The sequence below is a fragment of the Carcharhinus amblyrhynchos genome, chromosome 13 (genome assembly GCF_965287045.1).
Source record: "Carcharhinus amblyrhynchos chromosome 13, sCarAmb.v2.hapA, whole genome shotgun sequence".
Classification (NCBI taxonomy): Eukaryota; Metazoa; Chordata; class Chondrichthyes; order Carcharhiniformes; family Carcharhinidae; genus Carcharhinus; species Carcharhinus amblyrhynchos.
Genome location: NC_137336.1, coordinates 6,979,971 through 7,007,489, shown reverse-complemented (window position 1 = coordinate 7,007,489; position 27,519 = coordinate 6,979,971). Strand labels below are relative to the sequence as shown.

The window sequence follows — 27,519 nt, the reverse complement described above, 5'->3', positions numbered from 1 at the left end:
TTGCTTACTTTAGCATTGGTTTTATTTACCCTGGTTCACATTCTTTCTTAATTCTTTCTGTGTATCCGTTGCCCCTTATTACAAATGTTCAATAATTTCCACTAATTCCGTTATCTGTTATTCCTAGTGTTCATAATCATGATAAGGCCAATTGGTGTTATAAACCAGCGATATGTGATACTTCAAATTGGTCAGATGCTTCACATATCTTCCAGATGTCTGTTTGCAAAATGATGTTTCTTATTGGTCTACAGATCAATGTTTTCTGAATAATCTTAAAGTGCTTTGGTCAAAAATAATTAAGGGTAGATTCAAAAGACGATTGCATTTCTGTATCTGGCTAAAGGATTCTGAAAGCATTTAAAAGTACGTTACGAAAGCTGTCAAAAACTCACAGTTTGAAAATAATTAGACGACGGTCATTGATACAATGAAATGTATGGAACATTTTACTTCATAAACCAGGGTCATCTGGTGTTACGTGGGGCAAACATATGATGCCGCTGTGACAAATATTGAAATTGTCTTGTCGCAGATTATATGGCGAAGAAATAATTGGAAAGACTCTACCTTATAATTCCATTACATTATAAAGGATTGACGATATAGAAAGGCTGCTCATCGGAAATTTATGCCGTTGTGTGCGTATTTTCGTTGTACAATGTTAAAAGGATAAACTGGATTGAAAGCCCTCAAATCAGAGACTGTGCCGCTTTAACAAAAAAACTGGTGTAATCATAGGCAGGGACTCAGTGTCGCTGTGGTCCAATTGGGATTTCACATCCAAACAGAGATCTATTGCTCCTCCTCCCGCACAGAACCAGAACAGGAAAGGAAAGGCAATCACTGCCTGCGTTCATTCTGTGGAAAGGGCTCTGCCAATTCACTGGGTCTCCTGCTCTTAAGGTACTTTGTAGATTATGCGATCGGGAAGAGCTTGACCTTAATGGACTGCGCGTTTATTTTTGCACGTCTGCAAATACAACAGGCAATGGCAGAGCCACGGTTAACCAACGCCTTAAAATTCAGACGAACCGTGTTTGAAATAATTTTCCTTCTTTTCATATCGGATCTGGTTTTCGGGAAAATTCATTACTCCATTCGCGAAGAAATGAATTCTGGCGCTTTTGTTGGGAATGTCGCTGAAGATTTGGGATTGAACATTCGGAGACTGTCAGCTCGAAAATTGCGATTAACCTCTGCTGATAAAAGACAGTGTTTGGAGGTGAATTCAGAAACCGGCATTTTATTTGCGAAGGAAAGGATAGATAGAGAGCAGCTGTGTGGGCAGATGCCAACTTGTCACCTGTCTTTCGAGATTCTAGTGGAAGAACCTTTGGAGATGTATCGCGGTGAGGTGGAGATTCTTGATATAAATGATAATCCGCCGAGCTTCCCGGAGAGTGACATTCTCTTACAAATGGTCGAAACCATGGCGCCAGGCTCCATCTTTCCGCTAGAGAGCGCGCTTGATCCAGACGTGGGCACAAATACAGTCACCAGTTACAGCATCAGTCCCAATGAAAACTTCGGGCTAAAAGTGGAGAATGCGGAAGACGGTAATAAAATTGTGGAGCTGTTACTGGAGAAAGCATTGGACCGCGAACGGCAGTCATCGTTTCAGCTGATGCTGACGGCCACTGACGGAGGGAGTCCTCCCAGATCTGGGAGCGCTCGGATTCTCATCACTGTGTTGGACAGCAACGATAATGCGCCTGCGTTCGATAGCAAGGTCTATAAGGTCAGCCTGATGGAGAATTCACCCAGAGGAACCTTGGTGGTTTCAGTCCATGCCACTGATCCAGACGAAGGTCCGAATGCGGAGGTAACTTATTCTTTCAGTAACCGCGTTTCACAGAAAATGCAAGAATTGTTTAATTTGGATCCGCGAACAGGAGAGATTAGGGTTCAAGGCACAATTGATTATGAAGAAGCAAGCAGTTATTCACTTGATGTTCAAGCTGTCGACAATGGTTCACCGGCAATTGCTGGACATTCTAAAGTGTTGATTCAGGTAATTGATGTGAATGATAACGCCCCTGAGATATTAATAAAGTCCTTTTCCCAAGTGGTCCCTGAAGATGCTGCTCCCGGGACTGTGACAGCTCTGATCAATGTAATCGATCGCGACTCTGGAAAAAATAGAGAGGTGAACTGCGAGATCCAAAAGAACGTTCCCTTTAAATTGCAAACACCTTCGAGTGGTCATTATAAATTAATAACCAGTGACATGTTGGATCGTGAAACCACCCCTTTATACAACATTGCAATTTTAGCCAAGGACTCGGGATCTCCTCCGCTATCAACAAATAAAACCATCCAAATATCCGTCTCTGATATAAACGACAACGCCCCGAGATTTCCTCGCCCCATGGACACAGTGTATGTGATGGAGAACATCGCCCCTGGTGCTTCCATTTTCGCAGTGACTGCCTTCGATCCTGATCTAGATCAGAATTCCTACATCACTTACTCTTTCATAGAAACTCGTATCCAAGATTTGCCATTGTCAAATTACCTCACTCTTAACTCGATGAACGGCACCATTTACGCACTGCGCTCTTTTGACTACGAGCAAATCAAAAACTTCCAGATTCAAGTGCAAGCCCAAGACGCTGGCGTTCCCCCTCTGAGCAGCAGAGCAGCATTGAATGTGATCATCCTGGATCAAAATGACAACGCTCCAGTCATTGTTTCACCTTCAGCAAAGAGCGGATCAGCAGCAGTGGAGATTGTGCCTCAGTCAGCGGCTCAGGGTTACTTGGTCACCAAGATAATCGCAACTGATGCTGATTCTGGTCAGAACGCACGTCTCCACTATCAAGTACTGAAAGCCACTGATCCCAGTTTGTTCAGCGTGGGACTGAACTCTGGGGAAATCAGAACAGCCCGAGGAATTTTGGATCAGGATGCCATCACTCAAACTCTGGTCATCTTGGTGAAGGATAATGGACAGCCGAGTCTCTCCAGCACTGTTACAATTAACTTTTCAATCCTGGGAAATGTTACTGAAATTTATTCGGAAAGTAGCAATTTAGTGACAAATCCTAAATATGTTTCTGATATAAATCTTTATTTAATTGTGATTTTAGGGTCAACTTCCTTTATATTTCTTCTAACCATCATTTTATTGATTGGCATCAAATGTAAACAGGACAGAAATACAATTAAAGATTACAACTCTCCAAGTTGTTGCTATAGGCTGGACAATCGTCAGAGTGAGTTTGACCCAAGACCTACACCGAAAGAATCTTTAAATTATACTGCGGCTGGAGATATTGTTCGCGTGCCTGATACGCATCATTATGCAGTCTGTCTGTCTCCGGAATCAGCAAAAAGCGATTTTCTTTATTTGAAGCCCTACACACCGCCTCTGTCTCAGGAACAATATTAAATTCTAAATGTTTGGCTAGGCAGAGCGGAACTACTGGCAGCGTTCGCTCCATCCGTCCCTGCCTCGTGATTTGATGAAACTTTCTCCCTTTGAGGATCTCTATTACGGAAATAAAGGATCGTTCTTGTGATATAACTGTCAGTGCTGTTAATGGAACGACATGGTGCAAAATACAAGGCTCCATGATGCCAAAACGGCGCGTCTGGAACTGGTCTGATTTCACTCAGAATGGAATCCGGCAGATTAATTATTCCCTCAATTACACGATTGACTTCGTTGCAAGGTCAGCTGCACAACTGACCTTGGGGCATTGGTACCTAAATGCATGTGGGTAATTTGCTTTTACGGTTTGCTATTTTAAATGCCAACACAAGCGATTAAAATGCTCTTATTCCCTATGACATTGGAAAGTGTCATTGCTGTAGCTTTTAAAATTCATAACTGGCCGAATGGATACTTAGGGTAACTTGATGCTGCCCCGACAACGGCAAAAAATCGGAGGAAAACTACAACCAGATTATAACATATTACTGTGATAAAGTATAAAATATTTTGCTACCTGGCTAACATTTGTAAAATAACCTGGATTAGAACGAAGTTTCGACAAAGGACTACCGGAAAACATAGAAACATAAAACATCACGGCAGTATGAGGTCATTCAGCGCTTGGACCCTGCTCCGCCATTAAGTATGATCGAGGGTGAATATCCAACTCAAGCTCCTCATCCTGCTTTTCCCCATATCCTTTGACCTACGTTGCCCCACAAAACAGACAACGTTTTGGTCTCAACTGCTTTCTGCGATAGTGAATTTTACAGATTCATCAGACTCACTAGTTGAAGATATTTCTCCTCATCACAGTCCCTGTTCTTGGACTGTGGCCCCTTGTTCTGGACATCCCCGCAATCTGCAACATTTTGCCTACATCTTTTTTGCCTCGTCCGGTTAGAATTTTATAGAATTCTATGATATTCCCCACATTGTTCCCAACGAATATAATCGGGAAGCCCCAATCTCCCCTTCCATGTCAGAATCGCCGTGCCATCGGTGTGGTGAATCGGTGTGGTGAACCTCCTCTGCACTCCTTTAATAGCAAGAGCATCTTTCCTCAGATAAATAGACCAGAACTGCCCACAATATTCAGGGTGTGGCCTCACGAAGGCTCTGTAGTATTACAGCAGGACATTCCTGTTCCTATAGTCGAATCTTGTCGCTGTGAAGGCCGAAATATTATTTGCCTTCTTTACCGTTCACTGCATCTGAATGCCTACTTTCAGTGACTGGTGTACAAGAACATCCATGTCACTTTGTACATTTCCCATGGCTTACCCTCACGCAGCTTTGTGTTGTCTGCAAATTTAGAGTTATTATGTTAAATTCACTCGCGTACATTTTTAATATATATTGTGAATAGCTGAGATCCTAGCACTACGCTCTGTGGTACCCCACGTGCCACTGCCTGCCTTTTCGAAAGGACCAGTTTATCAGTACGCATTGTTTCCTGTCGCCGACCTGTTTTCTCTCCATCTCAAGACACTACTCCCAATCTTATGCACATGTGCGACTTTGAAAATCCAAACAGACCAGGCCACTGGCTCTCCCTCGTCAATTCTGCTAGTTATATTCTCAAAGAATTCCTGTGCGTTTCTCAAGCATGATTTTCCTTTCGTAAACCCATGTTGATTTTGTCTGATCCTGCCGTAGTTTTCCAATTGTTCTGCCATGAAACCTTTTAAAATGGGCTCCAGCATTTTTCTTTCGGGCCTGTGGTTATGCCTCAACCTTTGATCGAATATTATTCCAAATATTACCTTCTTAGCAATGGTCTGACAACCTTTCTCATTTTATTTTAGCGCCAGATAGGAAAGAACAAGTATTGTTTTTCACCCATGCTGCTTCTGCATGTTTGCCTTTGCCTATCCACTGTCTTCGCTTTAAATAACGTTTCCAATTCATCAGAGCCAACGCTTGCCTAATACCATCGGACGTTTCTTTATTTAGCTTCAGGATACTAGTCTCAGATGCAACTACACCAATCTCCATCTTTAAGAAGAATTCTATCATATTATGATCACTGTTCTGCAGGGGCCTTACATTCAGATTGTCAAATATTACTTTCTCATTACACAACAATCAATCGAGGGTAACGTTTTCTCTAGTTGTTTCCTCAATATATTGGTCTAGTAAACCACTCCAGGAATTCCTCCTCTATAGCCTTGTTGCTAATTTGATTTGCCCAATCCAAATGCAAATCAATCACCCATAAATACAAATGTTCCTTTATTGCATGCTTCCATAATATCCTGCTTAATGCCATTTGCAGCATCTGCACTAAAATTTGTTGGTCTATATCCTACACCCACTCACGTTATTTTCTTCTTGATGTTTCTTAACTTTACCCATATAGATTCCACATTTCTTCACACTATTGCATTATTTCCTTGTCTACGAGCAATGCAACCACCTGTATGTTTTGTCTGTCATTCCAAAACACTTGAACATCCCGGATGTTCAGTTTTCAACCCTGATCACCATGTACTCATTTGCCTCTCATCTTGGTTACATCATACACATTTAGATCTACTGCTTTATTAGTTCATCAGCTTTATTGTGGATACTCCGCATATTAAGGCATAAAACCCTAATACTTGCATTTCAAGATTCCTTGTCCCATTCCCATTGTTTTTACCTATGTACCAGGCTGATTCTGTTCCTTGATTTCTCACCCTATCATACTTCTCATTCATCTTCTTTCTTTTATTCCTATCCACCTTTGTCCTTCCTCTAATCCCTTGCATTTGTTTACATCCCCAGACCATTTTACTTTAAACCCACCCCAACCACTCGAGCAAATACTCACCTTCGGACGTCAGTCCTGGTCCTGCCCAGGTGCAACCCGTCCAATTTCTACTCGCCCCATCTCCCACAGGACCAGCCCTGATATGCCTCAAATCTGACTCTTTTGTATCATTCCTTCACCCATGCATGCATGTGGCATGTACTACTTTTTCTGCTCTGACATGGAGGCGGCACAGTGGCACAGTGGTTAGCACTGCTGCCTCACAGCGCCAGTGACCTGAGTTTGATTCCTGGTTTGTGTCACTGTCTGTGAGTCTGCCCGTTCTCCCCGTGTCTGCGTGTGTTTCCTCCGGATGCTCCAGTTTCCTCCCAAAGTCAAAAAAAATGCGTACGTTAAGTTGATTGGCCTTGCTAAATTGTCCCTGAGTGTGAGGGGGACTAGCTAAGGTAAGTGCATGGGGTTGAGTGGATAGAATGAAAGTACGGTCAGTGCAGGCGCGATGGGCCATATGGCCTTCTTCTGTACTGTAGGATTCTACGATTAGGTGGCGCTGGTATATAATCCTGATAGCGTGATCTTTAAGGCCTTTCTCTTCAACTTATTTCCAAATTCCCTACTTTCTACTTTCAGAGCTTTATGCTCTTCTTTAATTTAACTGTGTGCACCACGATCATCGGATGTTAACTCCGCCCCCACCCCATCCCAATCCACAGTGTCCTGTTGCCGTTCTGAGACAACCTTGACCCCAGAACATGCGAGGCAACATACCTTCCTGGAGCCTCGTCAGCAACAACAGACATGTCTGATTACTCCCTTCCTACTGAAACCTCTATAACAATTTTTACTCCTCCTCTGTCCGACAGAGCCAACCATGGTGGAATGTGTTTGTATGTCAGTGCTTTCCCGTGAGAGGCCATCCCCTTGAACAGTATCCAAAATGGTCTATTTCTTTTGGAGGGGAGTGGTCACGAGAGATTATTGCACTTCCTGTCTCGTCCTCTTGCTCTGACTGATAGTAACCCATTCCCTTCCTGGCTGTCGAGTCTTCACTGCATTATGACCACCTCGCCATTCGTGCTCGCCACAATGCTCTCTGCCTCACCAATGCTGCACAGTTCCTCCAGGCGCCACTCCAGCACCAAAACCCAGGCTTCAAGCAGCTGCATCTGGAGAAGGTTCTTGCATATATACTGGCTCTGGGCGTTGGAAATGATCCAGGAATTCCACGCAGGGCAGGAGGAGCAGCTACGGCTTTGAACTCCCCTGCCAGGACTTATTCCTTTGTTGAAATTTAAAAAGATGCGTAAAATGACATCACCTTAGGCTCCTTTCCTCTTGTCCCCGTAACTACAATCTATAAAACACGAAATAAGGAAATCACAAACTATACTTTTAAAAATGTCGTAAACACTAACTCTAACGTTCTCAGCCAATCAGCTGATTCCACTCCCCTGTTTCACTTTTGAATCCTGGCGTCGTCATGGGATCTCCAAAGTCCAAGCTAGGAATCTGCTCTCAAATTAATACTTTCTTGCACCCTGTAATACCCCCGGCTCTAGTCTTAGTCTCTCTTTTTTCTTCCTGGATCCACTCTCATTATCTTATATATTTTTTATTCTCCGCCTTATTTCACTTGAACTTGATTTAACTTTCATATTTCCAGTCTTGCTTACGGAAATTCAAGGAGCTACTTCAAAATTAGATATATTTTTTTCGTTTACACCGTTTAAACAAAACCCGTAACAGCTCTTCACCAACCAAATAATTTACCGTTTTCCTCTAAGATTACTACTGGATTTCATTTTCAAACTCAGCTGACTGCCTGGTACAGGTGTCCTCGGCAGGCCGGGCAGTGTCTAGTCCGAGAAGGTAAGTCCCATGACTTATATAACTACAGTAATATTCTGCAATCACAGAGTACAGAGAATTGCATAGTCAGCATAGGATGTCCGACACAGATACAGGAATTTCACGACAAAAGGTCCATGAATTTGTTTATGCTCCACACCAATCTCCCACTCGTTTAGTTATCAAATTCTGTCAGCATAATCTTTCTAACTGCCGCTGGGAAGTCGTTTGGTTTAAAACTAACGTTATGTTCACCATAAATCTGTGTCCAAGGCAGAATATCAACAAAGACAACGAAGCTTAAAACCGCTAAGGTAATTCTTAAAAAAAAGCGATCAAAACTCAAGATATATTTTTGTTTGAACAAAGCTGAAGGTTTGAACTTCTGCTTCCCCGCCCAGTAAAATAAGATGGACCAAAATTACACAATGCCGCTAGGAAAAGTCTATGTCAATCTTATCAATTCATTGGTCAGAATGCACGATTCATAAGTTGTAACGTGCCTACAGACATTTTTGATTGGATTTGTTTTGATTTGATTTATTATTGTCACATGTATTAGTATGCAGTGGGAAGTATTGTTTCTTGCGCGCTCCACAGACAAAGCAGAACGTGAATAGAGAAGGAAAGGAGAGAATGCAGAATGTAGCATCACAGTCACATCTAGGATACAGAGAAAGATCAACTTAATATGAGATAGGTTCTATTTAAAAGTATGATGGCAACAGTGAATAAGCTGTTATTGAGTGCTTGGTAAATGTCTTCAGATTTTTGGTTGTTTTCCCACACGGAAGATAGTGTCAGAGTGCATTTCCGGCATGCGTGGGGTCCTTAATAATGCTGGGTGCATTTCCAAGGCACCGCAAAATGCAGCCAGAGTCAATCGATGGGACATTGGTTTACGTGATGGACTGGGCTTCGTTCACGACCCGTTGTAGTGTCTCCATGTAGCTTGGAGATGCCTTTTGACGGAATAATGGTGCTCCTCCAGGTATCCCATTCGGGCAAATCCCTTTCTGCGTGTTGCGTTTCAAGACGACTGACCTGGCATTTGTGATGATTTGGTCAAGTCTTCCAGTGTGGAAGGCATCCAATCGCTAACACCTTACTCAAAATGGTCATAGATGCATTGATTGTTTCGGGGTGAATTAATGCCGACAAATCTACATGCCTTCACGCATATCAGAGCTGTTCTCTTGGATGACACCTTGGAGGGCTCATATGCAGTGAGGCAATATGGGCAGAGCTCAGGAATAGGCACGGTGTAGTCACAATATAGGGGTTTACTATAGGCCACTTGACTGCCAGCGGGAGATTGAGGAACAGATATGTAGGCAGATTATGTAAAGGCGCAAAAGTATCAGGATTGTTGTGGTGGGAGATTTTAATTTCCCCTGTATTGACTGGGACTCAGTGCGAGGGGCATGGTTGGGGCAGATTTTGTAAGGAGCATCCAGGAGGGCTTCCTGAAACAGTATGTATATAGAACTAGGAATGGGGCCGTTCCCTGGTATTGGGAAATGAGCCCGACCACGTGGTCAATGTTTCAGTAGGGGAGCAGTTCTGGAACAGTGACCACAATTCAGTAAGTTTTAAGGCACTGATGGATAAAGATAAGTGCAGTGCTCAAGTTAAAGTGCTAAATCGGGAGAAAGCTCATTACAACAATGTTAGGCCGGAGCTGATAGATACATTTTTGAACAGTAAAAGAATTAAGGGTTATGGTGAGCGGGCAGTTAAGTGAAGATGAGTCCATAAAAAGATTAGCCATGATCTTATTGAGTGGCGGAACTGGCTCGAGGGGACAGATGGCCTACTCCTACCCGTAGTTCTTATGTCCTTATGTTCTTATTACTTCTTCATACAAAGGGTTGTGAATCTGTGGAATTCCCTGCCCAGTGGAGAAGTTGAGAGTACCTCATTGAATGTTTTTAATGCAAGCAGAGATACATTTTTGAACAGTAAAGGAATTAAGTGTTCTGGTGAGTGGGCGGATAAGTGGAGCTGAGTCCACGAAAAAATCAGCCATGATCTTACTGAATGTTGAAGGATCCTCGAGGGGCCACATGGCCTATTTCTGCTCCTAGTTCTTATGTTCTTATGTCTTCACATCCACATGGGCTGGAATGTAAACTGCAGCCAGGAAAACAGAGTTGTCGTCCCTCGGAAGGAGTAGGGGCACATTTCAGGGTCAGGTATTCCAAGTCCAGGAGCAGAAACTTGGCAGCATTGCTACGCCTATGCATTAAAAGCTGTTGATTAGAAGGCAGACCCCGCCTCCTTTACCCTTGCCTCAGGCCGCTGTATGGTTCATTCAGTGTATTGAGAAGCCCTCTGGTTGCAAGGCACAGGTGTAGACAGTTGGGATGCTTGCCTGACTATGACATTCGTGGAGCTATTAAGACATTCATATTGCGTAGCGTGGTGTCTCAATTTGAGTGATGAATAGATGAACATTTTTGGAGAGTACTGAACGTTAGACGGAGTGCTAACTAGGTGGTATTATGCAAGTTGTGAACTGATGAATGCTTACAGACGTTGGACGTTCGCAGTGCATGAAGAAGATAATTTGAGAAAAAAACAACATTCACAAAAGCAGATGGTGATTTTAATGAAAGCAGCCAAGTAACAAAGGGTGACAAATTTTGACATGAGAGGGAATAGTTTTTTTGTAGAAACGTAATTTTGACCCCAGGAATTGTATTTCCTGTAATCTCAATTCGAACCTCATTCCCGTTATGTTTACACTCTTGGCGCTCTCTTCATTTTTAGTTTATGATTCCCGTGGGCTGTGGTCAGGCACAAACGTATTCAGATTCTCCAAATTATCGTCTGCCGCAATAGCTCTAAATACTGGATGCATTCAGAATATTCTCTGTAACAATCAAGGGGAATGTCCGACCTCAGAACACAATTTGATTCATATTATAATCAATATAGCCAGCAGGGAAATGTGACAAATATGTGCCAATGATCATACGAACATCAAGATCGGATTTCATTTAAGATCATCTGCATTCTGAACATTACGTTAGAAATCCAAGCGTAATTGCTACATAGATTGTCTTAATTGCTTCGCATAGCATTTGTTTTATTTACCCTGCTTCACATTCTTTCTTAATTGTTCCTGTATATCCGTCGCCCCTTATTCCAAATGTTTAATAATTTCCAGTAATTCCGTTATCTGTTATTCCTCGTGTTAATAATCATGATAAGGCCAATTGGTGTTATAAACCAGCGATATGTGATACTTCAAATTGGTCAGGTACTTCACATATCTTATAGGTGTTTGTTTGCAAAATCATATTTCTTATTGGTTTACAGATCAATGTTTTCTGAATTATCTTAAAGTGCATTGGTCAAAAATAATTAAGGGTAGATTGAAAACACGATTGCATTTCTGTATCTGGATAAAGGATTCTGACAGCATCTAAAAGTCCGTTACGAAAGCTGTCAAGAACTCACGGTTTAGAATTAGAAGACGGTCATTTATACAATGATGTGTATGGAACCTTTTATTTCATTAAAACAGGATCATCTGGTGTTACGGGGGCAAACATATGATGCCGTTGTGACAAATATTGAAATTGTCTTGTCGCAGATTGTATGGCGAAGAAATAAATGGAAAGACTCTACCTTATGATTCCATTACATTTTAAAAGAGCAGTGATTGACGATGTTGAAAGGCTGCTAATCGGAAATTTATGCCGTTGTGTGCATATTTTGGTTGTACACTGTTAAAAGGATAAACGGGATTGAAGACCCCCAAATCAGAGACTGTGCCGCTTTAAGAAAAAAAACTGGCGTAATCATAGGCAGGGACTCAGTGTCGCTGTGGTCCAATTAGGATCTCACATCCAACCAGAGATCTGTTGCTCCTCCTCCCGCACAGAACCAGAACAGGAGCGGAAGGGCAATCACTGCCTGCGTTCATTCTGTGGAAAGGTCTCTGTCAATTCACTGGGTCTCCTGCTCTTAAGGTATTTTGTAGATTATGCGATCGGGAAGAGCTCGATCGTAATAGACTGCCGGTTTATTTTTGCACGTCTCCAAATATAACAGGCAATGGCAGAGCCACGGTTAACCAACGCCTTAAAATTCAGACGGACCGTGTTTGAAATAATTTTCCTTCTTTTTGTATCGGATCTTGTTTTCGGGAAAATTCAATACTCCATTCGCGAAGAAATGAATTCTGGCGCTTTTGTTGGGAATGTCGCTGAAGATTTGGGATTGAACATCCGGAGACTGTCAGCTCGAAAATTGCGATTAACCTCTGCTGATAAAAGGCAATGTTTGGAGGTGAATTCAGAAACCGGCATTTTATTTGCGAAAGAAAGGATAGATAGAGAGCAGGTGTGTGGGCAGATACCAGCTTGTCACCTCTCTTTCGAGATTGTAGTGGAAGAGCCTTTGCAGATGTATCGCGGTGAGGTGGAGATTCTTGATATAAATGATAATTCGCCCAGTTTCCCGGAGAGTGACATTTTCTTACAAATGGTCGAAACCATGGCGCCAGGCTCCAGCTTTCCGCTAGAGAGCGCGCTTGATCCAGACGTGGGGACAAATACAGTCACCGGTTACAACATCAGTCCCAATGAGAACTTCGGGCTAAAAGTGGAGACTGAAGAGGACGGTAGTAAAATTGTGGAGTTGTTGTTGGAGAAGTCATTGGACCGCGAACGGCAGTCATCGTTTCAGCTGATGCTGACGGCCACTGACGGAGGGAATCCTCCCAGATCTGGGAGCGCTCGGATTCTCGTCACCGTGCTGGACAGTAACGACAATGCGCCTGCGTTCGATAGCAAGGTCTACAAGGTCAGCCTGGCGGAGAATTCACCCAGAGGGACCTTGGTGGTTTCAGTCCATGCCACTGATCCAGACGAAGGTTCGAATGCGGAGGTAACTTATTCTTTCGGTAACCGCGTTGCAGAGAAAATGCAAGAACTGTTTAATTTGGATCCGCGAACAGGAGAGATTAGGGTTCAAGGCACAATTGATTATGAAGAAGCAAGCAGTTATTCACTTGATGTTCAAGCTGTCGACAATGGTTCACCGGCAATTGCTGGACATTCTAAAGTGTTGTTGAAGGTAATTGATGTGAATGATAACGTCCCTGAGACATTATTAACGTCCTTTTCCCAAGTCATCCCTGAAGATGCTGCTCCCGGGACTGTGACAGCTCTAATCAATGTAATCGATCGCGACTCTGGAAAAAATAGAGAAGTGATCTGCGAGATCCAAAAGAACGTTCCCTTTAAATTGCAAACATCTTCGAATGGTCATTATCAATTAATAACCAGTGACATGTTGGATCGTGAAACCACCCCATTATACAACATTGCAATATTAGCCAAGGACTCGGGATCCCCTCCGCTATCAACAAATAAAACCATCCAAATATCCGTCTCTGATATAAACGACAATGCCCCGAGATTTCCTCGCCCCATGGACACAGTGTATGTGATGGAGAACATCGCCCCTGGTGCTTCCATTTTCGCAGTGACTGCCTTCGATCCTGATCTAGATCAGAATTCCTACATCACTTACTCTTTCATAGAAACTCGTATCCAAGATTTGCCATTGTCAAATTACCTCACTCTTAACTCGATGAACGGCACCATTTACGCACTGCGCTCTTTTGACTACGAGCAAATCAAAAACTTCCAGGTTCAAGTGCAAGCCCGAGACGCTGGCGTTCCGCCTCTGAGCAGCAGCGCAACATTGAATGTGATCATCCTGGATCAAAATGACAACGCTCCAGTCATTGTTTCACCTTCAGCACAGAGCGGATCAGCGGCAGTGGAGATTGTGCCTCAGTCAGCGGCTCAGGGATACTTGGTCACCAAGGTAATCGGAACTGATGCTGATTCTGGTCAGAACGCACGGCTCCACTATCAGGTACTGAAAGCCACTGATCCCAGTTTGTTCAGCGTGGGGCTGAACTCTGGGGCAATCAGAACAGCCCGAGGAATTTTGGATCAGGATGCCATCTCTCAAACTCTGGTCATCTTGGTGAAGGATAACGGACAGCCGAGTCTCTCCAGCACTATTACAATCAACTTTTCAATCCTGGGAAATGTTACTGAAATTTACTCGGAAAGCAGCAATTTAGTGACAAATCCTAAATATGTCTCTGATATAAATCTTTATTTAATTGTGATTTTAGGGTCAACTTCCTTTATATTTCTTCTAACCATCATTTTGTTGATTGGCATCAAATGTAAACAGGACAGAAATCCTATTGAAGATTACAACTCCTCAAGTTGTTGCTATAGACTGGACGATTGTCAGAGTGAGTTTGACCCGAGACCTACACCGAAAGAATATTTAAATTATACTGCGGCTGGAGATATTATTCGCATGCCTGAAACGCACCATTACGCAGTTTGTCTGTCTCCGGAATCAGCAAAGAGCGATTTTCTTTATTTGAAGCCCTACGCACCGCCTCCGTCTCAGGAACAATCTTGAATTCTAAATGCTTGACAAGGCAGAGCGGGATTACTGGCAGCGTTTGTTCCTTCCGTCCCTGCCTCGTGATTTGATGAAACCTTGTCCCTTTGAAGATCTCTATTATGGAACTAAATGATCGTTCTTGTGATACTACTAGTGGTATTAATGAAACGATATGGTGCAAAATACAAGGCTCCTTGATGCCAAAGCGGCACGTCTGGAACTGGTCTGATTTCGCTCAGAATGGAATCCCGCAGATTAATTATTCCCTCAGCTACACAATTGACTTCGTTGCAAGGTCAGCTGCACAACTGACCTTGGGGCATTGGTACCTAAATGCATGTGGATAATTTGCTTTTAATATTTGCTGTTTTAAATGCCAACACAAGCGATTAAAATGCTCTTATTCCCTCATAACATTGGAAAGTGTCATTGCTGAAGCTTTTAAAATTCATAACTGGCCGAATGGATACTTAGGGTAACTTGGTGCTGCCGTGACCTGTTTAACAATGACGCAAAATGGGCGGAAAACTACAACCAGATTATAACATATTACTGTGATAAAGTATAAAATATTTTACTACCTGGCAAATATTTGTAAAATAACCTGGATTAGAACGAAGTTTCGACAAAGGACTACCGGAAAACATGGAAGCATAAAACATAACCGCAGTATGAGGTCATTCGGCGCTTGGAGCCTGCTCCACCATGAAGTATGATCGTGGCTGAATATCCAGCTCAAGTTCCTCATCCCGCTTTCCTCCATATCCTTTGATCTAAGTTGCCCTGAAAACTGTCTCAAATTCCTTCAAAACAGACAATGTTTTGGTCGCAACTGCTTTCTGTGGTCATGAATTTTACAGGTTGATCAGACACAATGGGTGCAGATATTTCTCCTCATCACAGTCCCTTTTCTTGGACTGTGGCCCTTTGTTCTGGACAACTCCGCAATCCGCAATATTTTGCCTACATCTTTTTTGCCTCGTCCGGTTAGAATTTTAAAGACTTCTATGATATCCCCCTCATTGTTCTAAACGAATATAATCGGGAAGCCTCAATGTCCCCTTACATGTCAGAATCACCGTGCCAGAATCAGTCTGGTGAACACTCTCCGCACTCCCTTAATAGCAAGACTATCTTTCCTCAGATAAATTAACCAAAACTACACACAATATTCAGGGTGTGGCCTCATCAAGGCTCTGTATTATTGCAGCAGGACATTCCTGTTCCTATATTCGAATCTTGTCGCTGTGAAGGCCGGAATAATATTTGCCTTCTTTACCGTTCACTGCATCTGAATGCGTACTTTCAGTGACTGGTGTACAAGAACATCCATGTCACTTTGCACGTTTCCCATAGCTTCCTCTCACGCAGCTTTGTGTCATCTGCAAATTTACAGATATTACATTGAATTCACTCGTGCACATTATTAATAAATGTTGTGAATATCTGAGATCCTAGCACTAGGCCCTGTGGTACCGTACGTGTCACTGCCTGCCGTTTCGAAAGGTCCAGTTTATCAAAGAACAAAAGAACAAAAACAGCCCGGGAAACAGGACCTTCGGCCCAACGAGCCCGCGCCGCCATCTCAATACCACCAGTCCCCCTCTCCATCCACGACCCTTGTCTAATGTTTTATGGCCATCCAGATTGAGGGAAACTGATTTAGGGACAATTTATTACTGCGAATCAGCCTAACAGCACATCTTTGGGCTGTGGGAGGAAACCAGAGCACCCGGAGAAAACCCACGCAAGCACGGGGAGAATGCGCAAACTCCCACGGACATCGGCCCAAATCCATGTGTCTGCACAGCAATCAGCGATAGTCACTGAGCTGTCGTCTTGCCCAGTATCTGGTCCAGTTCAGGCACACACTAATGACATGAAGCACTAGGTCAATCTCGAACAACCAAGAGCAGCCCCAGTACAACCCATCGCGTGTATGCCCCTCGTTGGACACAAGGCAGACCGACTTAAAACCTGTGAATGAAAAGGAAAAAAAAACATTTTTATTGTACCATATCCATTTACCTTGCCAGGGACGCCCCAACGCTAATGACCCTTATTTAAAACAATCTCCTATATCCACCCATCTCCAACCCAGTCATGTGCCTGTCTAAGTTACTCTTAAATGACTCTAGCGTGTTTGCCTCCACCACCTTACTTGGCACAGCATTCCATACCCCCACTACCCTCTGTGTGAAAAACCTCCCTCTAATATCTGTGTTGTACCTCTCCCCCCTCACCTTAAGTCCATGGCCCCTTGTCCTATGTGTCTCTAGCATAGGAACTAGCTTACCTCTGTTTACTCTATCTATACCCTTCATAATCTTATATACCTCTATTAGATCCCCCCTCAGTCGGCGTCTTTCAAGGGAAAAGAGCCCCAATTCCTTCAATCTTTCCTCATACCCCAGTCCTTCCACACCAGGCAACATCCTGGTAAACCTCCTCTGCACTGTCTCCAGAGTCTCCACGTCCTTCCGGTAGTAAGGCGACCAGAACTGGACGCAGCCCTCCAAAAGCGGCCTAACCAAAGTTCTGCACAACTGCAACATTAGACTCCAGCTCTTATATTCTATACCCCTTCCTATAAAGGCTAACATACCATAGGCTTTCTTCACCACACTCTCCACTTGCACTGTCACCTTCAAAGACTTGTGCACTTGCACCCCCAGGTTGCGCTGCGATTCTATACTCCTTATGGGCTTACCCTTTATCATATAACTCCCCCCTACATTATTCCGGCCAAAATGCATCACCTCACATTTATCTGGATTAAACTCCATTTGCCACGTATCTGCCCAATCAACCAGCCAATCAATATCCCTCTGTATTGCCAGACACGGCTCCTCACTGCCGGCCAATCCAGCCAGTAAGCATTGTTTCTTGTTGCTGGCCTGTTTTCTCTCAATCTCAACACACTACTTCCAATCCAATGCGCATGTGCGACTTTGAAAATCCCAACAGACCAGGCCACTGGCTCTCCCTCGTCAATTCTGCTAGTTACATTCTCAAAGAATTCGAGTGCGTTTGTGAAGCATGATTTCCCTTTCGTAAACCCATGTTGATTTTGTCTGATCCTGCCGCAGTTTTCCAATTATTCTGTCATGAACCCTTTTAAAATGGACTCCAGCATTTATTGCCACCACCAATATCACGCTGACTGGTCTATAATTCCCTGCTTTCTCTCCACCTCATTTTGAATTGTGGGATTACATTAGCTACACTTCAATCTGTAGGAACTGTTCCTACAGGAGTGCATAGAATCGTAAAAGATGACCACCAACGCATCCTCCATGTTCAGGGTCACTTTTTAAGTACTCTGGGGTGTCGACTATTGGCCTTCAGTCCCATCAATTTCCCCAACACCATTTCCCAGCTAAAAGTAATTTCCTTCACTTCCTCTCGCTAAACACCGTGTTCTGCAACAGTTCTGGTATGTTATTTGTGTCCTCTTTTGTGAAGACAGAACCAACGTATGTATTTAATTGGTCAGCCATTCCCTTTGCTCCCCATTATAAATTCCCTAACCTTATGATTGTTAAGGGCCTACATTTGTTTTCACCAATCGGTTTCTCTTCACAGAGAATCTTTTACAATCATTTTGTATGCTCCAGGCAATCTTACTCTTGTACTCCATTTTCCCTTCTTAATAAATTCCTTTGACCTCCTTTGTTCAATTCTAATCTCTTCCCAATCTTCAGGTCTATTTTTCTTTCGGGCCAGTGTGCACGCCTCAACCTTTGATCGAATATTATTCCTAATATTATCTTCTTAACAATGGTCTGACAACCTTTCCCATTTTATTTTAGCGCCAGAGAGGAAAGAACAAGTATTGCTGTTCACCCATGCGTGTTCTGCATGTTTGCCATTGCCTACCCACTGTCGTTCCTTTAAGTAACGTTTCCAATTTATCAGAGGCAACGCTTGCCGAACACCATCGGACGTTTCTTTATTTAGCTTCAAGATACTAGTCTCAGTTGCGACTACACCAATCTCCATCATTAAAAAGAATTCTATCATATCATGATCACTGACCTCCAGGTGCCTTACATACAGATTGCCAAATATTCCTTTCTCATTACACAATAACCAGTCTAGGATAGCGTTTTCTCTAATTGGTTCCTCAATATATTGGCCTAGTAAACTACTCCAGGAATTCCTCCCCCATAGCCTTGTTGCTAATTTGATTTGCCCAATCTACATGCAAATCAATCACCCAAAAATACAAATGTTTCTTTATTGCATGCTTCCATAATATCCTGCCTAATGCCAGTTGCAGCATCTGCACAAAGATTTGGGGGTCTATATACTACCCCCACTCACGTTATTTTCTCCTTGATGTTTTTTTTAACTTTACCCATAGAGATTCCACATTGTTTATCACTATTGCATTATTTCCTTTTCTACTAGCAATGCAACTCCATCACTTTACCTTTTGACTGTCATTCCTAAACACTTGAACATCCCGGATGTTCAGTTTTCAACCCTGATCACCATGTACTCATTTGCCTCTTACTTCGGATACATCATACACACTGAAATCTATTGCTTGGTTAATTTGTCAACTTTATTGTGGACACTCAGCATATTAAGGCACAAAACCTAAATATTTCCTCGTCCCAAGATTACTTGTCCCATACCCATTGTTTTTATCTATGTCCCAGGCCGATTCTGTTCCTTGATTTCTGACCCTATATATTTCATTCATCTTCTTTTATTTTTATCCACCTTTGTCCTTCTTCTAACCCCTTGCACTCGTTTATATTCCCAAGCTATTTCACTTTAAACCCGCTCCAACCTCTCCAGCAAATGTTCACCTTCGGACATCAGTCCTGGTCCTGCCCAGGTGCAACCCGTCCAATTTCTACTCGCCCCATCTCCCACAAGACCGGTCCTGACGTGCCAAGAATCTGACTCTTTCCCTTTTGCATCATTCCTTCACCCATGCATGCATCTGGCATGTACAATTTTTCCTGCTCTGATCATGGTGCCGGCACAGTGGCACAGTGGTTAGCACTGCTGCCTCTCAGCGCCAGTGACCTGAGTTTGATTCCTGGCTTGTGTTACTGTCTGTGAGTCTGCACGTTCTTGCTGTGTCTGCGTGTGTTTCCTCCGGGTGCTCCAGTTTCCTCCCACAGTAAAAATATGCGTGCGTTAAGCTGATTGGCCATGCTAAATTGTCCCTTAGTGTCAGGGGGACTAACTAAGGTAAATGCATAGGGGTGAGGGAATAGGGTGAGAGTGAGGTTAGTGCAGATGCGATGGGCCATATGGCCTTCTGCTGTACTACAGGATTCTATGATTACATGGCACTGGTGTGTAATTCTGACAGCGCGATCTTTAAGGCCTTTCTCTTCAACTTATTTCCAAATTCCCTACTTTCTACTTTTAGTGCTTTATTCATTTTTTAAAATTTAACTGTGTGCACCACAACCATCGGATGTTAATTCCGCCCCCAACCCATCCCAATCCACAGTGTTCTGTCGCCGTTCTGAGACAATCTTGACCCCAAAACATGCGAGGCAACACACCATCCTGGAGTCTCGTTTGCAACCACAGACATGTATGTCTATTCCCCTTACTACTGAAACCTCTATAAGACTTTTTACTCCTCCTCTGTCCAGCAGAGCCAACCATGATGGAATGTGTTTGCATGTTAGTGCTTTCCCGTGAGAAACCATCCCCTTGAACAGTATCCAGAAAGGTCTATTTCTTCTGGAGGGGAGGAGTCACGAGATATTTTTGCACTTCCTGTCTAGTCCTCTTGCTCTGCCTGATAGCAACCCATTCCCATCATGCCTGTCGAGTCTTCATCTGCAATATGACCACCTCTCCATTCTTGCTCGCCACAATGCTCTCTGAACAAAGAACAAAATCAGCCTGGGAAACAGGCCCTTCGGCCCAACGAGCCCACGCTGCCATCTCAACACCACCTCTCTACCCATGACCCCTACCTAATGTTTTATGGCCATCCAGATTGAGGGAAAACTGATTTAGGGACAAATTATTCCTGCCAATCAGCCTAACAGCACATCTTTGGGGTGTGGGAAGAAACTGGAGCACCCGGAGAAAACCCACGCAAGCACGGGGAGAATGCGCAAACTCCCACAGACACCGGCCCAAGTCCATGTGTCTGCACAGCAATCAGTGATAGCCACTGAGCTGTCGTCTTGCCCAGTATCTGGTCCAGTTTAGGCACACACTAACGACATGAAGCACTAGGCCAATCTCGAACAACCAACAGCAGCCCCAGTACGACCCATAGCGTGTATGCCCCTAGTTGGACACGAGGTGGACCGACTTAAAACCTGTGAATGAAAAGAGAAAAACATTATTATCATACTATACCCATTTACATTTCCAGGGACACCCCAATGCTAATGACCCTTAATTAAAGGTTCTCCTATATCCACCCATCTCCAACTCAGTCATGTGCCTGTCTAAGTTACTCTTAAAGGACTCTAGCGTGTTTGCTTCCACCACCTTACTTGGCAGAGCATTCCATACACCCACTACCCTCTGTGTGTAAAACCTCCCTCTAATACCTGTGTTGTACCTCTCCCCCCTTACCTTAAGTCCATGGCCGCTTGTCCTACGTGACTCTATTATGGGAAATAGCTTACCTCTGTTTACTTTATCTATACCCTTCATAATCTTATATACCTCTATTAGATCCCCCCTCAGTCGGCGTCTTTCAAGGGAAAAGAGCCCCAATTTCTTCAATCTTTCCTCGTACCCCAGTCCTTCCATACCAGGCAACATCCTGGTAAACCTCCTCTGCACTGTCTCCAGAGTCTCCACGTCCTTCCGGTAGTAAGGCGACCAGAACTGGACGCAGCCCTCCAAAAGCGGCCTAACCAACGTTCTGTACAACTGCAACGTTAGACTCCAACTCTTATATTCTATATCCCTTCCTATAAAGGCTAACATACCATAGGCTTTCTTCACCACACTCTCCACTTGCACTGCCACCTTCAAAGACTTGTGCACTTGCACCCCCAGGTCTCGCTGCGACTCTATACTCCTTACAGGCTTACCCTTTATCATATAACTTCCCCCTACATTATTCCGGCCAAAATGCATCACCTCACATTTATCTGGATTAAACTCCATTTGCCATGTATCTGCCCAATCAATCAGCCTATCAATACCCCGCCAGACACTGCTCCTCACTGCCCGCCAATCCAGCCATCTTGGTGTCATCAGCAAATTTGCTGATCACACCACCTACTCCCTATTCCAATTCATTTATATACACTACAAAGAGAAGTGGTTCCAGTACGGAGCCCTGCGGCACACCACTAGTGACAGACCTCCAGCTAGAAAAAGACCCCTCCACAACTACTCTCTGACTTCTCTTTGCAAGCCAGTTCTCTACCCATCTAGATACCTGACCACATATCCCATGAGCTTTAATCTTCTGTACCTACCTACCATGAGGGACTTTGTCAAACGCCTTACTGAAATCCATATGGACGACATCAACGGCTCGTCCTTCGTCAACCGTTTTTGTCACCTCCTCAAAGAATTCTACCAGATTCGTAAGGCAAGACTTCCCCTTGACAAAGCCATGCTGCGTACTCTTAATCAGATCGCAACTCTCCAAGTGCGCATACACCCTATCCCTAAGAATCCTCTCCATCAACTTACCTACCACTGACGTTAAGCTCACCGGCCTATAGTTACCCGGGCTATCCCTCCTACCCTTTTTAAACAACGGTACCACGTTAGCTATCCTCCAATCCTCTGGGACCTCACCTGTGTCCAAAGAAGAGACAAAGATTCGCGTCAGAGGTCCAGCAATCTCATCCCTCGCCTCTCTAAGCAGCCTAGAATAAATGCAATCGGGCCCCGGAGATTTATCGGTCTTAATGCCCTCTAAAAGCCCTAACACTTCCTCCCTCGTAATCAATAGATCTTTCAATCGGTCTACCGCTCCCTCAATGACCGTACTAGAATCCAGCCCCTCTCCTTCGTGAATACCGACGCAAAGTATTCATTCAGGATCTCCCCCATTCCCTATGCCTCTAAGCACAATTCCCCACGTCTGTCCCTGAGAGGACCGATTTTACCCCTAGCCACCCTTTTGTTCTTAAGATAGGAGTAAAACGCCTTTGGATTCTCCTTAACCCTACCTGCCAAAGCCATCTCATGCCCCCTCTTTGCTCTCCTAACTCCCCGTTTGAGATCCCTCCTACTCTCTCTGTATTCCTCCAACCCTCTCTCCGTTCCCAGCTGCTTAGACCTGGCATACGCCTCTCGTTTCTTCCTAACCAGGTCTTCTACATCTCTAGTAATCCACGGTTCCCTAATCCTACCTTTCCCATCCTTTCTCCTAACCGGCACATGCCTTTCCTGCACCCTTTGCAGTTTTCCCTTGAAAGACTCCCACATGCTTAACATGGTCTTGCCTTCCAACAGCCTATCCCAGTCTGTATCCCTAAGCTCCTGCCTAATCTGGCTGTATCTAGCCTTCCCCCAATTTAGCACCCTCCCCTTAGGACAGCTCTCATCTTTTTCCATTCGTATCCTAAAGTAGACGGAGTTGTGGTCACTATTAGCCACATGTTCGCCTACCGCAACCTCAACCACCTGACCCGGCTCATTCCCCAGAACTAAATCAAGTATCGCCCCCTCTCTGGTCGGGCTATCTACATACTGTTGCAAGGATCCTTCCAATACACATCTTACGAATTCCTCCCCATCAGACCCCCCAGGTCTAGGCACCTTCCAATCCACCCCAGGGAGATTAAAATCTCCCACTACAACAACCCTAACATCTGCCTCATCGATGCTGCGCAGTTCCTCCAGGCGCCACTCCAGCGCTAAAACCCAGGCTGCAAGCAGCTGCATCTGGAGACACTTATTGCATCCATACTGTCTCTGGGCGTTGTAAATGTTCTGTGCATTCCGCAGAGGACAGGAGGAGCAGCTATGGCTTTGAACTCCCCTGCCAGGACTTATCCCTCTGTTGAAATTTAGGAAGATGCGTAAAATGACATCACCTCGGGCTCCTTTCCTCTCGTCCCCGTAACTACAACCTATAAAACTCAAAATAAGGACCTTACAAGTTATAATTTTAAAAATGTCGTAAATACTAACTCTAACGTTCTCAGCCAATCAGCTGATTCCATTCCCCCTGTTTCACATTTGAATCCTGGAGTCGTCATGGCATCTCGAAAGCCCAAACTAGGAATCTGCTCTCAAATTAATACTTTCTTGCACCCTTTAATACCCCCGGCTCTACTCTCGGTCTCTCTTTTTTGTTGCTTTTTTCTTCCTGGATCCACTCTCTTTATCTTATGTATTTTTAATTTTCTACCTTATTTCACTTGAACTTGATTTAACTTGCATATTTCTAGTCTTACTTACGGAAATTCAAGGAGCTACTTCAAAATTATATATTTTTTAGTTTAAACCATTTAAACAAAATCCCTAACAGCTTTTCACCAACCAAATAATTTACCGTTTTCCTCTAAAATTACTCCTGGGTTTCATTTTCAAACTCAGCTGACTGCCTGGTACAGGTGTCCTCGGCAGGCCGGGCAGTGTCTAGTCCGAGAAGGGAAGTCACATGATTTATATAACTAAAGTTATATTCTGCAATCACAGGGTACAGAGAATTGCATAGTTGGCATAGGATGTCCAACACAGAAACAGGGATTTCACGACAAAAGGTCCATGAATTTGTTTATGCTCCACACCAATCTCCCCCTCGTTTAGTTATCAAATTCTGTCAGCATAATCTTTCTAACTGCCGCTGGGATGTAGCTTGCTTTAGAACGAACGTTATGTTCACCATAAATATGTGTCCAAGACAGAATATGAACAAAGACAACGAGACTTACAACCTCCAAGGTAATTCTTAAAAAAAGCGATCAAAACTCAAGATATATTTTTGTTTGAACAAAGCTGAAGGTTTGAACTTCTGCTTCCCAGCCCAGTAAAATAAGGTGGACCAAAATTACACAATGCCGCTGGGAAAAGTCTATGTCAATCTTATCAATTCATTGGACAGAATGCACGATTCATAAGTTGCAACATACCTACACACATTTTTGATTGGATTTGTTTTGATTTGACTTATTATTGTCACATGTATTAGTATGCAAGTGGGAAGTATTGTTTCTTGCGCGCTCCACTGACAAAGCAGAACGTGAATAGAGAAGGAAAGGAGAGAATGCAGAATGTAGCATCACAGTCACATCTAGGATACAGAGAAAGATCAACTTAATATGAGATAGGTTCTATTTAAAAGCCTGATGGCAACAGGGAAGAAGCTGTTCTTGTGTGGTTGGTAAATGACTTCAGATTTTTGGTTGTTTTCCCATTCGGAAGATAGTGTCAGAGTGTATTTCCGGCATGTGTGGGGTCCTGAATAATGCTGGGTGCATTTCCAAGGCACCTCACAATGCAGCCAGAGTCAATCGATGGGACATTGGTTTACGTGATGGACTGGGCTTCGTTCAGGACCCTTTGTAGTTTCTCTATGTAGTTTGGAGATGCGTTTTGTCGGAAAAATGGTGCTCCCCCAGGTAACCAACCGAGGCCAATCGCTTTCTGCGTGTTGAGTTTCAAGACGACTGACCTGACGTTTATGATGATTTGGCCAAGTCTTCCAGTGTGGAAGGCATCCAGTCGCTGACACCTTACTCAAAATGGTCATAGACTGCATTGAGCTTTCCGGGGTGCATTAATGCCGACAAATCTACATGCCTTCACGAATATCAGAGCTGTTCTCTTGGAGGACACCTTGGAGGGCTCATATGCAGTGAGGCAATATGGGTCGAGCTCAGGAATAAGAACGGAGTAGTCACAATATGGGGGTTTAAAGTAGGCCACTCTACTGCCAGCGGGAGATTGAGGAACAGACATGTAGGCAGATTATGTAAAGGTGCAAAAGTATCGGGATTGTTGGGGTGGGAGATTTTAATTTCCCCTGTATTGACTGCGACTCAGTGCAAGGGGCATGGATGGGGCAGAGTTTGTAAGGAGCATCCAGGAGGGCTTCCTGAAACAGTATGTATGTATAACTAGGAAAAGGCCCTTCCCTGGTATTGGGGAATAAGCCCGAACAGGTGGTCGTTGTTACAGTAGGGGAGCAGTTCAGGAAGAAAGGCCACAGTTCAGTAAGATATCAGTTACTGATGGATAAAGATAAGCGCAGTCCTCAAGTTAAGATGCTAAACTGGGGGAAAACTAATTACAACAATGTTAGGCAGGAACTGTTAGATGCATTTTTGAACAGTAAAAGAATTAAGGGTTATGGTGAGCAGGCAGGTAAGTGGAGCTGAGTCCACAAAAAAGATTAGCCATGATCTTCCTGAATGGTGGAGCAGGCTCCAGGGGACAGATGGCCTACTCCTGCCCCTAGTTCTTATGTCCTTATGTTTTTATTACTTCTTCATACAAAGGGTTGTGAAGCTGTGGAAATCCCTGCCCAGTGAAGCAGTTGAGAGGACATGATTGAATGATTTTAATGCAAGAAGAGATACACTTTTGAACAGTAAAGGAATTAGGTGTTCTGGTGAGTGGGCGGGTAAATGGAGCTGAGTCCACGAAAAGATCAGCCATGATCTTACTGAACGGCGAAAGAGACTCGAGGGGCCAGATGGCCTACTTCTGCTCCGAGTCCTTATGTTCTTACGTCTTCACATTCACATGGGCTGGAATGTAAACTGCTGTCAGGAAAACAGAGTTGGAATCCCACGGAAGGAGTAGGGCACACTTCAGGGTCAGGTATTCTAAGTCCAGGAGCAGAAACTCGGCAGCATTGCTACATCTATGCACTAAAAGCTGTTGATTAGAAGGCAGACCCTGCCTCCTTTACTCTTGCCACAGGCCGCTGTATGGTTCATTCAATGTCTTGAGAAGCCCTCTGGTTGCAAGGCACAGGAGTAGACAGTTGGGATGTTTGCCTGACTATTACATTCGTGGAGCTATAAAAACATTCATATTGCGTAGCGTGGTGTCTCAATTTGAGTGACGAATAGATGAACATTTTTGGAGACTACTGAACGTTAGACGGAGTGCTAACTAGGTGGTATTATGCAAGTTGTGAAATGATGAATGCTTACAGACGTTGGACGTTCGCAGTGCATGAAGAAGATAATTTGAGAACAAGAAAACAACATTCACAAAAGCAGATGGTGATTTTAATCAAAGCAGCCAAGTAATAAAGGGTGACAAATTTTTACATGAGAGCGAATAGTTTTTATGTAAAAACGTAATTTTGACCCCTGGAATTGTATTTCCTGTAATCTCAATTCAAACCTCATTCCCGTTATGTTTACACTCTTGGCGCTCTCTTCATTTTTAGTTTATGATTCCAGTGGGCTGTGATCAGGAATAGACATATTGAGATTCCCCAAATTATCGTCTGCCGCAATAGTTCTAAATACCGGATGCATTCAGAATATTCTCTATAACAATCAGGGGGAATGTCCGACCCACAGAACACAATTTGATTCATATTATAATCAATATAGCCAGCAGGGAAATGTGAGAAATATGTGCCAATGACTTGCTAACCGACATCAAAATCGGATTTCATTTTAGATTATCTGCATTCTGAGCATTACGTTAGAAATCCAAGCATAATTGCTACATAGATTGTCTTAATTGCATCGCATAGCCTTTGTTTTATTTACCCTGGTTCACATTCTTTCTTTTTTTTCTGTATATCCATCGCCCCTTATTCCAAATGTTTATTAATTTCCAGTAATTCCGTTATCTGTTATTCCTACTGTTAATAATCATGATAAGGCCAATTGGAGTTATAAACCAGCGATATGTGATGCTTCAAATTGGTCAGATACTTCACATATCTTACAGATGTCTGTTTGCAAAATCATGTTTCTTATTGGCCTACAGATCAATGTTTTCTGAATAATCTTAAAGTGCTTTGGTCAAAAATAATTAAGGGTAGATTCAAAAGACGGTTGCATTTCTGCATCTGGATAAAGGATTCTGACAGCATTTAAAAGTACTTTAGGAAAGCTGTCACAAACTCATAGCTTGA

The 27,519-nt window shown here is 43.5% G+C and overlaps 2 protein-coding genes across 2 annotated transcripts in view; both read left to right on the top strand.

Annotated features, from left to right (window-relative positions):
• LOC145351640 (protocadherin Fat 4-like) overlaps positions 1-3,585 on the top strand; it is a 46,491-nt gene extending 42,906 nt beyond the window's left edge. Inside the window, exon 8 of the mRNA XM_080201202.1 lies at positions 819-3,585. Within this exon, the coding sequence (XP_080057328.1) occupies positions 819-3,394 (2,576 nt within the window). The 3' untranslated portion in view covers positions 3,395-3,585. The remainder of the gene's footprint in view (positions 1-818) is intronic.
• An 8,565-nt stretch (positions 3,586-12,150) lies between these two features.
• LOC145351429 (protocadherin gamma-A6-like) lies at positions 12,151-14,864 on the top strand. The gene has a single exon (XM_080201023.1). It carries the CDS (start codon positions 12,228-12,230, stop codon positions 14,508-14,510), a length of 2,283 nt encoding a protein of 760 aa, XP_080057149.1. The 5' UTR covers positions 12,151-12,227; the 3' UTR covers positions 14,511-14,864.
• The last annotated feature ends 12,655 nt before the right edge of the window (positions 14,865-27,519 follow it).